The 14469-nt window shown below is 32.4% G+C and overlaps 3 protein-coding genes across 6 annotated transcripts in view; 2 read left to right on the plus strand and 1 right to left on the minus strand.

Moving 5' to 3' along the window:
• Nucleotides 1-7577, plus strand: part of Twin (twin) — a 191432-nt gene extending 183855 nt beyond the window's left edge. For all 4 annotated transcript variants that reach the window (XM_026629557.2, XM_026629559.2, XM_026629558.2 and 1 more), the window contains one exon: nucleotides 852-7577. In XM_026629557.2, coding sequence (XP_026485342.1) covers nucleotides 852-931 — 80 coding nt within the window. In that variant the 3' untranslated portion in view covers nucleotides 932-7577. The remainder of the gene's footprint in view (nucleotides 1-851) is intronic.
• A 559-nt stretch (nucleotides 7578-8136) lies between these two features.
• LOC113392934 (small ribosomal subunit protein uS3m) lies at nucleotides 8137-10200 on the minus strand. The gene is made up of 4 exons (XM_026629566.2): nucleotides 10051-10200; nucleotides 9791-9977; nucleotides 9042-9142; nucleotides 8137-8427 (listed from the first exon to the last, which is right to left on the minus strand). The coding sequence occupies exons 1-4, from the start codon at nucleotides 10078-10080 to the stop codon at nucleotides 8239-8241; spliced, it is 507 nt and encodes a 168-aa protein (XP_026485351.2). The 5' UTR covers nucleotides 10081-10200; the 3' UTR covers nucleotides 8137-8238.
• An 842-nt stretch (nucleotides 10201-11042) lies between these two features.
• LOC113393123 (uncharacterized) lies at nucleotides 11043-14133 on the plus strand. Its single transcript, XM_064216566.1, has 5 exons — nucleotides 11043-11994; nucleotides 12194-12775; nucleotides 12892-13437; nucleotides 13585-13697; nucleotides 13905-14133. The coding sequence occupies exons 1-5, from the start codon at nucleotides 11199-11201 to the stop codon at nucleotides 14109-14111; spliced, it is 2244 nt and encodes a 747-aa protein (XP_064072636.1). The 5' UTR covers nucleotides 11043-11198; the 3' UTR covers nucleotides 14112-14133.
• The last annotated feature ends 336 nt before the right edge of the window (nucleotides 14134-14469 follow it).

Consider the following 14469-nt stretch of genomic DNA (forward strand, 5'->3'; position numbering starts at 1 on the left):
GGTTTTCTGTCAAAAAATCTCAGTAACAGCCCGGAGTCAGGAATTTTAAAGCGCTTACTGCCATTGGTCCTACGCGTATGTGATTGATGAACAAGAGTAGCTAGCGACTGGATAGACCTGAGCCAGTGATAACTAAATTTAAGGGCTTTGTGCAAACCCGTCTGAGTAGGTACCATCCACTCATCTTATATTATACCGTCAAGCAGCAATACTTAATATTGTTGTGGCATACAGGCTTAGGGCCTGTACTTAACATATTAGTGCCCAAGGTCGATAGATAAATTTCTTATGGCGTCAATGTCTACGGGCAGTGGTGACCGCTTACCATCAGGTGACCCGTTAAAAAAATATATATATGTCACCGTAAGATTACAAACATCGTTAGATTATAATCTATCTCGTCAGATGTAAACTGTCGAAATATTGTGAACCGTGAAATACGATTGCAATTTAACGCATTGTTTTTCGCTATATTATAATCTATCGGAGTTAAACTGTTAGATTACAATCTGTCCCGCGTCAAATTGTCAACTGTCGAAAGCTCTTCTTGATTGGCCGGTCTTATTGTAAGAGCGACCAATCATATGTCACCGTTATTATTCGGGAGCTTACAATCTATCGAAGTAAATTTCAGTTAAAATATAAAAATTCTAACCTAACCTAAATATTTTAGTCTGTCTGTGTGTTCTTTTGTTTGTCGTATTTTGGACTTTTGATAGCGTAGAGTAATGATTCATATTAATACCCAAGAACTGCAGCCTCTGGAACAATGTTCCAACTGGCACTCGATAATATGAACGTAAAGAAAAACAAATGAATGACTCGTTTTCAATTTCGTTTTCTAATTCCAGATCACTTCCCGCTGTTAGTCGAGCTCGAGATGTGTCCGAGCTCGAGCAGCAACAGTAACGGCCTGATCGGGCGCAGGTAGCACTCGACACGCTCCAGGCACCAGCACCAGCACCAGCACCAACACCAACACCAACACCACCACCAACACCGCGACCGCACGTCCAACACGTGAGGGTGAGATCTACCAACTTTTAGAAATACTCGACCTCGGGTCGCTGGGGACACGTTTGTATAGTCCGTCGGACGAACTCAATCAATACAAGGAGCATTACAGCTGATTATTTGTTTGATATAATAATAATAATATAATCGAATGATCATAGATTATGTAATGTTAATAGACAATCAAATTTTTTAATAAAATCTTGTATGTTCATACACTGTGTACATTGTATTTTACGTACGTTGTTATATAAGTAAATTTTATCTTTAGAACTATTCTTTGATGCTTTTTACAATTAAATTTAGCGACTCGACTTGCGTTTGTTTACAATTACGTTGTAAATTAGAGTTCAATTAATGATAATCTTTGAATTACTTTAATAAGCATAAAATATAATAAGTATTGAATTATGTAAAGCAATCTATTGCAAACGTGTCTCATTATATAAATAAAATAATTTACATATATTAATGTAATTAATTATATTTTTTAATAAATGATGTTCTAAAAGTTGGTAGTGCTATAATAAACGAGATACGACATTGTGCAATCGAATGAACGTAAAAAGTAATTATTTATCATTCGTTTCGATCGTTCGATTTTATTATCTGTCGTAATGTTAAACTGAGTAAAATTTTGCTTTAGATTGATTTAATGGAATACAATAGCGTATCTCGTTAGGAAACTGCCTTAGTAATATTGTAAACCGAAGTGTAATATAGGTCGCCGAGCGCTGTCTCCGGTCACCGGGCTGGTTACAAATTAGTTGACAAGAATATATAAAATAGATGATATATCGCTGCCCGGTGACGAGACTCGTGTGATAGTTTTAGTGTATGGACATTGCTCATTTCAATCTTGTTCGAATAGTTTCGAAGTTTTCTATCGGTGATACGGCTTAGTTAAGTTTGTGACGTGCAATCCCAACCCCGCGGGGTAGAATGTTTTTTTTTTTTTTTGTTTTGTATTCGACGTTAAAGTCGAAGCAACATTTGGATCCGTGTTAATTACTTCGAAAATAAATTATTATTGAATCGAGAGATGAATATTTTTTCAATATGATAGTTTGTCGGCAAATTTACGCTTAGTTTAATGATAATTATACAGTTGAGGAATGATACGATATATTTTATTGTATGTCATCGGAACCTGATGTGGAATCGAAATTAAAGAATTTGACTTTAAAACTGGTTTTATTTTTTATTTTTTTTAGTTTTTCGGTAATATTTTCTTTTTTAATTTTGACATTAAAAAAAAATCATTCTAATATAATATTTGATTCTAAATTAATTTAAATTTAAATCTATTCTAATCAGGTTTCGATAACGTTATGAAAATTAAGTGTTTTTTACATGTTGTGAAAACGATGCACAAAATCGTCGACAAATTGACAAACGTCCATTTACTAATTAGTGTTAAAATTCCTCCACTGTATATTATTTAGGTATAAAATCTGGGCATGTTATGCAATGTTACGTAGGATCTTGAGCTTGAACATGTTTGACGACTACATTATGTATTCCAACGGCACGAGGAGTAAAGATAAACAATATAAAACGACCTTAGAATTACATATTGCTAAGCTCAGCTATTTTATGCACTCCGATCAATTCTTGATTAATATATCTCTATTTATAATATAACACTGTTCCATTTAAATAATTTATATTCACTTTAATTTTACGGATAAATTTTTCGACCATATACAAAAACGCCATTTTTCTATGAATCCATTAAAAATATCATAGACTATTTCAGATCTCGACCAATGATAACATGTCAATTCAAGGTCAAAAGTATTTCTTTATCTTTGCTACTGCCATTAGAATAGGCTAATTTTGTCATTCAATATTGTTCATTGCGTTGCGACCATTGAGACGATTCACATAAAATATTTCGATTAATCTTTCTTTTAGTTAAACTGTCTACCAAAGACAATCCCAAATTTTTAACTTTTGAATCTGTGAAATTTGATATTAGTCTATCTCGAATCGTCTCTTTGATCGAACGTCGTTAAGGAATGGGAATCTTGTAATACAATTTGGCGTTGCAATGTTTGCGGCTTTGTATGGTTATAATGTCCATATTAAGTGTCGTCGTGTCGTTATAGATGTGTTGACGCCGGTTAGGTTAGAACGGTTAGTGGTGAAGCGGTGGACGGCGGTCGGTTGGTATCGCGGTACTGTGAACAAAGTCGGGGGACGCTCTTAGGTTAATAAAAAACATCGTGTGTTCCAACAAACTTCTTAGCGAGACTTATTACCCCCATTTTTATCCCCTTCCAAGAGTTTCTTAGTGTTTTTATAAGTATGGTGTACGTAAGTTTAGCTTAGTGTTAATTAGTGTCTGTTTCGTAATGAACTTTCTCCTCCAGCGGCCGTCGCTGTCGGACATCTCTTTTAGTCTTAAGTAGCTCGTACATGTGACGAACTGTTCTCCATTATAAATGATATTTCACAAATTACTTCGATTAAGTTCGTTCTAAGTTTTAAAATTGTATATTTTCTCGTAGTCACGTTTCAGTATTCACGTCGTTCCTTTTAATGGTCTGACCCAAAATTGCGATGACGTTAGTTGCATTTTATTCGTTAGTTCGTATTAGATTATAAATTTAATTGTCTGGAGTTGGTCGACAGCGAGCCGCCTTCGTTACTAATAGCGGGTAGCATACTGGCGTAGTACAAATGTTGTGTGAGTGGTAGACTGGGCGTGGTCACTGCGTCGCGAGGCTCGGTATCGCCTCTCGGACGGTCACCGTCATCGATCGTACGAATGGCACTTGAGTGCGATGTTTCTAGATTGTTAACAGTTTCTATTGAACTACTAGATACGGCAATTCTGAAATAATCAAGTGATATCCTTTACTCCACTAAAATATAATCAATAGTAGATTTATAAAACCGTAATAGTTACTTATAGCAAGCTCTGTAAAGATTTGCATTATCGAGTAGTTCTTGAAATAATATTGTCTGTCGGTGAGATGTCGGAAGTTTTGGTCAAAGAACTTTTTTGTTTCAAACCAGTCATAGACAGCGATCGTTTCAATCTTTTGATTTTGCTCTTTGAATTGGCCCCAACTTTTCTTTTACTGGAAATCATATCATATTCAATTTCCTTGACCCTGATTTCATATGTAACTTATCCATAGGACTGAATTTTTCAAGTTGTTTTTTCTTATAGTTATTGGACAAAGGTATCTCGAACTTGACCAAACTCTCGCATCGACCGTTCGTTGTGAAGCGTTTTCGTCTCATATGAGTGACTAGTGATATTTACTAAAACATTTTTATATTACTACAAATTATATGGACCATTGCATAGTTGTATCAACGCTTTATATGTCCTCTCCATTGGAATTATATAATTATTATTTTGAATATTTTTTTATTCAATATATTATATTATTATTATGTATATCAAATGATAGGTGCTGTTGTATTTAATTTAATGTTACTAGCGTTTGTGATAGGGATGCGTCTCTCTTGTAATCTATCTGATGAATTGTGAACATTATGAGCCAAATCAAGTTAAAGGGTATATTAAATTATTACTTTTAGGATTAATGTGATCGACATGGAGTTTTATACGATACAAATTTTACTACTGACGCTGGATATTGTTTTTTTTTTCTAATTACAAATAGATTTTAATGTCATATCATGATGATCTTGTTCCGATACGTTTTTTATGGAAATTATCGTAGGATTTTAAGATTCGTAAATGTTACCAACATTGATATTTTTCTAAATGTGAATGTTTCGTGAGCACAAAGTATTGGTGCGGTTTTGTATCGCCTTATCGAATCACATTGGAAGAATTTCAACCGAGACATAATCATAGTACAATAGAGTCCTATTAAACCGAATTTAAATTTGCCAAACATAAGGTTAAACAGACAGATTAAAAAATAATAATACTTGTTTTGTTATGACAATTTGTCCGTCGTAAACTCTGATAAATGTATACTTTATATAGTTCTGTAAAAAAGCAATGAATGGAATTTTGTAAATAAATAAAAGATAAGCCCTTAATCTGGACATTGCTGATTCGAACCGGTCCAATCCAGTACTGTCCGGTTTATCGGGACTCTATTGTACTTGTTGGGCTCTATAGTTCTAAAACATACTCCGTGTTAACTGCGACGTTATAATCTCGACTTTATCGTAAATGAATAGTCCGATCGTTCTATTCGAATTAATGATTCCGAACATAATACATCCGATATTGTTAGTATTTTTGCATTTATAACATTTGTATATATTAACTTTATGTATAACTCGGTCCACCGATTTCGAACAACGGACAAAGTAAAGAGCAAATCTAAAGTCTGAATCCATAGATGCTAATGATATTTCTTAATTCGAAATTTGAGTAAGTACTTACATGCTGATGAGTTTATAAGTTAAATTATGTTTTTTTTTTTTTTTAATATTAAGCAAAGGAATGCGTACATTATACCTCGTTAATAGAAAAGAAACTATATTCAAAATATTTTTCACCCTAGGATAGATTATTTGTTCCTTTACAATAGTTGTTTATTTACATATATGAGAAAATTTAAATTTATTAGTTTATTTATAGCAAGTACACGAAACAATACATCGCTAGATAAGTGTACGCATTCCTTTACTTGTCATTTTGTAAATTAAGATACGAAATATATTTTATATCAACCGTCACTGGTTAAAGATTGTTTAAATTCTAATTAGGTTGTCTTCATACTTTTTTTGTAGTTTCTACAGATGTCAACTGTGAGCGTTTTCGGTCTGTCTAGCGAAGTGTCAAACTCGTTTGGAAACCTTTAAGAAATTAATTCATATTAAACATATGTTCAGTGTCAGCGTTAGGGTCGGGTGCCTGGGCTACGGGCTAGTGATGCGCCTCGCCCAATATCAACTTTCTGGTTGATATGATTCGTTTTACTCCAAAAAAGAAAATCGACACCAAAAGTAAGGCCCGAGGCACCCGGATAGCTAAAGGCGGCGCTACATATGTTGATTAGTAAGATCAGTTTTTGAAAACAGTAGAAGTTACGAAATACTAGCACTGCTTATGAATAATGAGAGCTTTATTGTATCAATGTTTATCTTACATGTGATCTCTTTTATTTTTAATAGAATTTTGATGGTCAATTTTACTTAATAGTTCTAGCAGTAGTGTTGAAATAGGAAGTTATCGTCGCACATTACGTTCGTTATAATTGTATATATATCTTTGTTTACACAACTGATGCCATCCGGAACATAATTTCGAGAAATTTTCTGACGCATTATTGAAAATACTCGTTTGTTATTCGATCTGTCTCGTTATAATTCGACTGTTTTCTTTGTACATATTTGTATTATATGTAATTCTACATTAATATGTGATTTTGTGATAAATACTGTTTCTATTTCATTTTATTTCAAAACATTGTTCATCCGCATTGCGTTACGTTCCGTTAAGGATTGAGAATATTCAATAATGCGAAAGTATTGGATAGTCAATAAAATCACGGGAAGCCTTCGAGTTATCGATGTTTTATTTGTAAATATGTAAACCACAATCAATGCTAACGAGTGAGCCGTCGCATACTGTCACCCGTTTGGACTTCTGCGCAAACTGGACTAACAAACGGACACGCAAGGAAGCCGTTGGACCGGTTAGGTGAAACGTTTCGAATAAACGCTGCACGCACATCACTCCGAGCAGACTCACTCCCTGTTCCGCAATAACTGTTACCCGAACGCATTGCGTGCAACGTTTGTGTCGCGACAAACGTCCGCGTGTAACCGGCCTTAGCGTGCGAGCCTCGAATAGGTGTATCTCGACAGACATTCCACAGGCCCTATCGAATTAGCTCAATACTAAAGACTGTTTGAGACTTTAAAAAAAGAAATAATATCATAATAATGAAAAAAAAAAATATTTTCTGAAGCACCTTAACGAGTTTACAAAACGTGTTTTATGGTGATTTAATGATAAGATCGCAATGTTTAACTCACTAGTATGTAAGGACAAATGCTTTACGTCACTGTGATAGACAATATAAATTTACCTGAGAGAAACACCATAGGCATTTATGTGAAATTTAGAAGAAAATCTTATGAGAAATAATGTAATGATGTAACTACCCTCAAATTGTAAACGTTGCTTGATTTTGTAAACACTTCAATTACAAATATCAAACACTGAACACGACAATTCTCCGGCGTTAACAGAACTAGATCGTTAATAATTATATAGTTATCGTGTTGCAAAGTCAAGCAGCGCGTGATGTTAAGGCCCGGTATCCACCTAAGCGGCAAAGTCCGGAGAGGAGAGCGACGTAAGTAACAATTAAAATATCGCTATTCCCTCATACTCCCTTCGAGCACACCCGCTTGAGTGGATACAGAGCCTTACGACGGTTAACGTTAAAGTACAAAGCGTATGTGCAGAAGTCGGTCTGGGCTCGTGTCGAGCGGTGAGGTGAGCGTGCATGTGTGTGTGTGTGTGTCGCCGGCCCGCGTCTCGCTGTGCTGTTTGTTGACACATTATGTATATTTGAATGAATAAAATTATAAGAAAAATATGAATTTTATATCAGACTTTTATTTTGTACTATCTCTTTTAGACACTGAACAATTCCCTTTCTACTTATGTTTAAATATATATGTTTCTTGAAATTGAATACTCACACCATAGACAACTTAGACATAGACTTTACAAATAGTATATGTACATGAGGCTGGGTATACTCAACTTCAAGTAGTACAAAATATTAAGTTAGAAATTTGAAACCAAGTAAATTTGTATCGATTGTAACTTACTTCTTCAACAAATTAAATTTAATAAATTGAGAATATTTTATGTATTTTCTGCTTTAAATATTTCCTATTAAAAATCAACAATTTTAAATTATATATATATTTTTTTGCGATAGTGATAGAGATCCTAAAAAACGATTTGGCCAATTAATTTCAGGCGCATTGAACAACGAGTGCATAAAGTAAATTGTCTTCGGGAGCTCGTTTCTTGAAATGTACTTTGGTAGCCCTGGTTTCTTGTGGTATCGAGTTGTGACTCTATTTGTACATTTCCAGCATAGATCAGATCTTTGAAATTCGATCAGAAAGAGAAGGATAATAAAAAACAACGTCTAAATTTCAACAAACTTTTATTTCTTAATCCAAAAACTAAATTTAAATTCCTATATTTTATCCTAAATATATTACACACATTAATCCAAAGAAATTATTGGTTTAAATATATTTGAAGACAACATCTTCGTAGCTGTCAACTGTTTGCAGCTCCAATGTCACTGGACATTGTATCCATGTTGATAGAAGTTCCTCGGTGTAGCCTAAAAGGAAGTACATCTTTGTTGGAGACACTGCTCGTCTCATGATTGCTGCTATTCTAATATGATTGAACTGTCGTTTTATTATAACCTAAAAGTTAAAAAATATACTTGAAAATGATAAATAGAGACAACATTGAATACATAGATTGTATTTAAACATAGTTATGTTGGTACAACTTTATATCATACAATGGGCTGATTAAATCTTTATAAACAATAAACTTTATTAAAATTATTTATTTAAAAAAAAAAGCTATAAATAAATGCAACCTTATTGTTATTAGAAAAATATCAATTAGTACAAAGTTGTAAAATTATCTACGTCTTAATCTCATTGTCTTTGATTAGTATTATATTTGACAGTATACTAGAAAACTAAGAGTAGAGTCTATGCTAAAGAACTCTGCAATAATAGATGTATAGTGTCATTATATACAAAAGAAACTTTTTTTAAACATAAAAAATATCCTATATTAAATTTCTATGTTTATAAAAGTAGTATTTTCCGCCTGAGGCTTTGTCTGTATATGCGGAAGGATAAGCATGTGTTAAGTACTCTATTTCCTTTTATGTAATGCTGACAATATGTATATGCCTAATGTATGAAATCATAACAAACTCTATTTCGCTTTTAGAATATCTATTAATATTTTTGTTTTCAACAAAAAACAATTTGTTTAAATATTTTATAAAAACACCCACCTCGCTACAAACAAGGCCATGCCAAGTTCCATTTATGAATCTCCTGATAAACTCATCTTCAACTGCTGTTTCTGATTTCCGCAGACCATCTTTTAAACTTGCTGTAGTAAATAGAAATATGATATAAATATTCATTTCAATAAAAGTAATAGTAAGCATTATTTTTAGGAACCTCAGGCTTAAATATTTAAATAGAATTTAAATATTTCAATTATTTTTTTAATTTGAAAGTGAGCCAGTCTGTGTATTAAACATTGTTCTCATTGTTGGGGATGTATTTTGAAAGTATAATAGGAGATGATCTTCATTTCATAAAGTGCCAGTATTTATTTTCATTTATTAGGAATTTAACATGAGGTAGTTAATTCATTCAATTGCCATATATTAAAGAAAACCCTTTTGGATAAAAATATGTTGTATTTATTATTCATCTTGAATGCGCCATTGATGTAAAACATTGTGTGAAAATGTTCATGCCATACATCAAAATCATATGTTTCTACTTACCCAATATTTAAATAATAATCTTTAAACCTTATCAAGGGACGGCGCATTAAGCCAGCAGTGGGATATTAACAAGTTGCTTTAATTTACTTTGTTGGAAAGCATATATCAATTTCACCAGCCAACAACAAAGTTTTTAGTTTGAGCAAATTTAGCAATTTTTGTATTATATTAACAAACAATAAGTAATATAAAGAATAAATGCTAATGAGAACTATATGTAGTGAGCAACAAGGTATATTTACACGTATTCCACGAGTTCCAAGACTTTCGGTGAGCAATATAGTGAGGTGGGTTAGCCATTTCATAAGTTAGTGGCCTGTCTCTCTTCTTCGTTATTCTATATTTCCCGGAAACGACTCTGCAGAGTGCTGATGATGTGTGGAATTGGGACGCAAATACCGGAGAAAATTGCGATAGTGCATTTGAAGCCTACAAATTAATATCAAAATTAACGATGTTAGCGAAAACAAAATGTTCTATAATAAAATTATAAATGCAATACCTGGGCGATTTTTATGATAGATGTATTCATTTTTTCTTTATATTATAACCAGTTTTCTTTAATCAGTATATTTTTATTCAATACATAACCTTTAAACTTCTGTACTATGGAATATAAATATGTCAATATGTCTTTTGATTCTTATGTCACTTTGACAATTACTCGTTTAAAAACAATCGAACAGACTAAGATAAAAATTATCGGTCTTGATATATTTTTTTTTTATGTTACACGGGGCAAACGAGCAGGAGGCTCACCTGATGGAAAGTGATTACCACCGCCCATGGACATCTGCAACACCAGGGGGGTTGCAGGTGCGTTGTCGGCCTTTAAAACAAAATAATTGATTTAGTTTTGAAATTAACAGTAGGCGCTTTCTAAACAGTAGCATTGTATGCTATATGTTTCATTATATAGTCGTTTACCGCTTCAATCACAATAAATGCTACTATCAATGCGACTAAACTAAGCAATAAGTCTGCTGTGAATTATATGTTCGTTGTGTGCATATGTATATATTTTATCTAGTCTCTATCAGATATATACAGTACAAAGTAGTATAAATACTGACATACACATATATTGTACTAGCTGTTACCCGTCTGCTTCGCAGAGTATTCAATAAAGCTGAAAGAAGGGGGTTGGACCAATCGAATTCAAAAAATGAGTAGCCTATCTAGCCTATATCTTGAATAATCTATGATAGTCGTTGTGGATTTGCGAAAGAGCAACGTTTTAAATGTCGAGGAAGTTGGTACTGGAACTTTGGAAATTAAATTAAATTGGATATAAGTAATTAAGTGGAATAGTTTATATTATATAATATTTTAATGAAGGACAGTATATAGGTAAGTCATTAGCAAATCGCAATTGTTATTAAAGTAAGTGTTTTTGTTGTTTATCTTATATTTCAATTACAGAATTTATGGATTTATTACACCGCTCATTAAAAACTAGTAATAGGTAATAATAAAAGAGCTATTACACAAAATATCCTAATTCCTGTTAGTTACAAAAATGGTTTTGTTGCAAATATCTTGTATTTTATCAATCTTACCTTTTTTTGGTATGTTATTAGGTACTCAACATTATTCTGTAATATTTAGCTATTTACTCAATATTTAATTATTTCAGTAAACCTCAGCTTTATGAAAGAAGAAACTGATTCGATTACGAAACAAAAAATTCATAATATAACTGACAAAATTGATAAAATAGCCCGTGATATTCAGACACATTCGTCTGACGATGAAAAATATCAACTTCTAAGGAATATGGAAAAAAAGTTACAAAAAGCTGCACAACACTTAGGCAGCAAAGGTAAAAACCACGTCGAATTGATTATGCAAGGAATTAAATTAAAAACCTTTGACAGTTTAAGAGAAACCACAACCAATAATTATGAAAGGACATTAAATAAAGAAAAAATCTTAAGCATAAGTAAACTTGTAAATACAAAAAATATAGACATATTAGCGACCAAAATTAATTTACTTATTGAAAATGAGTTAGAGGGGCTGAAAACAGCACATAATAAACATACACTTTTGGAAGACATCAAAGAAAGAGTGCTTGAAACTGTTAATGAGAAACAGAAAGGAATTCGAGAAAGTAATAATGATCACAGAATTGATTCAAATCTTACAAGACGCGTAGATCTAAGAGGAAGCGGTGAAGCTGAAGTTAAAAGTTATTCCAATGGCGAAAAAAAAGATATTGCTCATGCGATACATGACAATTTACGAGAAGACGGTAATACTTTTTTCAAAAGTGTAACAACTTCGCCAATGTGTCAAGATATATCTGACCGTACTTGTTTACAAATAAAAAGTATGAGTAGTTTGAAATGTCTTTACGATGATATAATTGTGCCTCTTCATAAACTATGCAACGGCATATATGATTGTCCAGATAGTTCAGATGAAAAATATTGTGGCTCACAAGGTAAACTTCGTACTACTTTTTCAATATTATTCAATTAAATTTAAATTAATAATTTAATATTTTGTATTAACTTATTTTCGACTTCTATGCTAAATTTTGTTAGATTCCATCCCAAGTTCAAGTGTCATTGAAAAACACGCACGTTTTGTACAAAACATCAGCATTAAATTAAGAATGGTTTAAATGTCTATTTTTTTAGCAATGGAAAGAATGCAATACTCTGATCGCGTAGTAACGAATATCAAGTCCAATCTCGGAAACAATAACTGTTTTGAAATGTATGACAGCAAAACTATTTTGTCTAAAAGAAGTCAAATAATTAAAAATGTATTGAAAATGCAAGAAGAATTTAGAGAAAAATATAAAAAATCCTTTCATAATGATAATTTGATTCTGAAAAAGGATCCTAATGAAGAAAACGTAAGAGTTAAATCGAATGAAATTGCTGTAACAATAAGTTCTTTTGCACTAGCTCTGGAGAGCGCGTTATGTTCGTTCAAATCTGACGAATATCAAACACGAAGAAAAACTGATATCTTGGACAACAATATAGGTCAATATATGCCGAAAAGACCTTCTTGGCCACCAAAAGGATGTAAATGTAACACAGAAGAATGTACTAACTGTACAAATGCCTGCAAACGTATTTGTTCGCAGCAAAATAGTCTCACATCATGGAATTGTGTGTCAATACACGGCACTGACAAAGTATCCTTAAACACGTTATGTGACGGCAAATTAGATTGTTTGGATGAAAGCGATGAGAACGATTGTATGAAAGGCAGGTATTATTAACAAATCTTGAACCATATATAAAAAAATAAAGTGAATTACGAATTTTAAACACAAACATGTGTAAATTAACATCATCGAACTTAACTCTTTTCATATTTTAAGGTACTGGTTACAAGAAATTTGAGGCACACGAAATATATAGCAATGTTCTCAAGATGCTAAAATTAAAATCTTCAAAAGAAAGCCTACCAACGCAAAAGAAATTGTTAGATCTTTGGAATCTAATCTCCAAGTTACAGCAACTCACTACAAAGTATATACCTGATACTACAGCGATAAAAAAACTTAGGAATAAATGCTATTCCTCATTAAAGACAATATATTCAGATATATTGCTCGAATCGTACGCTGCTAATGAAGTAGAAGAGGCCTATTTATTTTTAATGTCTGTTAACGAAAATTTAGGGGCTGCATTAAAACGATCCAATACAGGAAACAGTAAAATTATAGCTGATGGATGCCATTGTAGGAACGGACTATGTGCTTCAACAATGTGTTCTAAAATATGTATTAAAGCGTGTACAGTTGAACCTAAATTAACGCGATTTTATTGTGACGAAAACTATACTGCGACAACATCTATAGATGACATTTGTGATAACAAAACGGATTGTCGTAATGGCTTTGATGAATTTAATTGCAAAAAAGGTATGATATTTATTTTTAAATTTACGTAGCTAATTTGACTTTTTGTATCTCGTAGCTTCTCTTGACCTGAAAAATATATTTTTAAGAAAAATAAAACATATTTCCGTTAAAATAACCCAAGATGCGGTCTTTTAATTTGATTTTTAGATGAGATTTGTCGTCGTCACCATCTCATACTTCTACGTCATAGCTTACGAGGAATCGGCGAAAATCTTAAAGGAACCGCCTTAGGAGAGCTGCTAATTTCTTGGAAAACGAAGGTATTTTAAATGAGAGAAGGCGGAGGCAATTTTTGTCTGTTATTTGTCATTTTGTTAGAAATTTCATTATTACCTACCCCTGTAGTAACGATTTATATAATACTGAAATATCTACAGTTAGCTATTACTCTACTACTAATAATAATGAACTAGCTATATTTATTATCACATAGGTATAAAAAAATATTTTCTGAAATGTTCTTTCAGGTTATATCGACCATAAAAGTTGTTGAAAAAAATAGAAGACCGAGACCGAGAGTTTTAAAGAACACCGTGAAAGATATTCTTAGAGATTTACTTGTAGCCTACGGTACTCTTGAGGAATATCGAAGAAGCAATACCGATTATGCTTTGCCGGAGTTCTTGCTCATTGCTCAAATTGTAATGGAATCTCTGAAATCTTGTGGCAAATAATTAATGTTAACTTGGACTATTATTACTTGAAGCCCTGTGTCTAAAGTTAATGTTGCTATTTTAGTTTTAATAAAGATCTTTTACAATGATGTTATTTATTAATCGCATATGCTAATACTGTTACTTATTACATTGCTATGCATAAGGAACTTATGCATAGATAAATGTCGGAATAGGAGAGATGGTTGAATTGAATTCTTATAAATATCCTACTACTAAAATTCAACCAGAAATGCAATTATGTTGAAATAAATTCCAACCTTTGTTTTAAGAGGAAAGGAAAGCCCGACAGATACTAAGCGAAACGTAAATGTTTTAGTTCTAAATTTTTATTTCATGGATTCTATTTATAATTAAA

This window comes from Vanessa tameamea, chromosome 12 (genome assembly GCF_037043105.1).
Source record: "Vanessa tameamea isolate UH-Manoa-2023 chromosome 12, ilVanTame1 primary haplotype, whole genome shotgun sequence".
Taxonomy (NCBI): Eukaryota; Metazoa; Arthropoda; class Insecta; order Lepidoptera; family Nymphalidae; genus Vanessa; species Vanessa tameamea.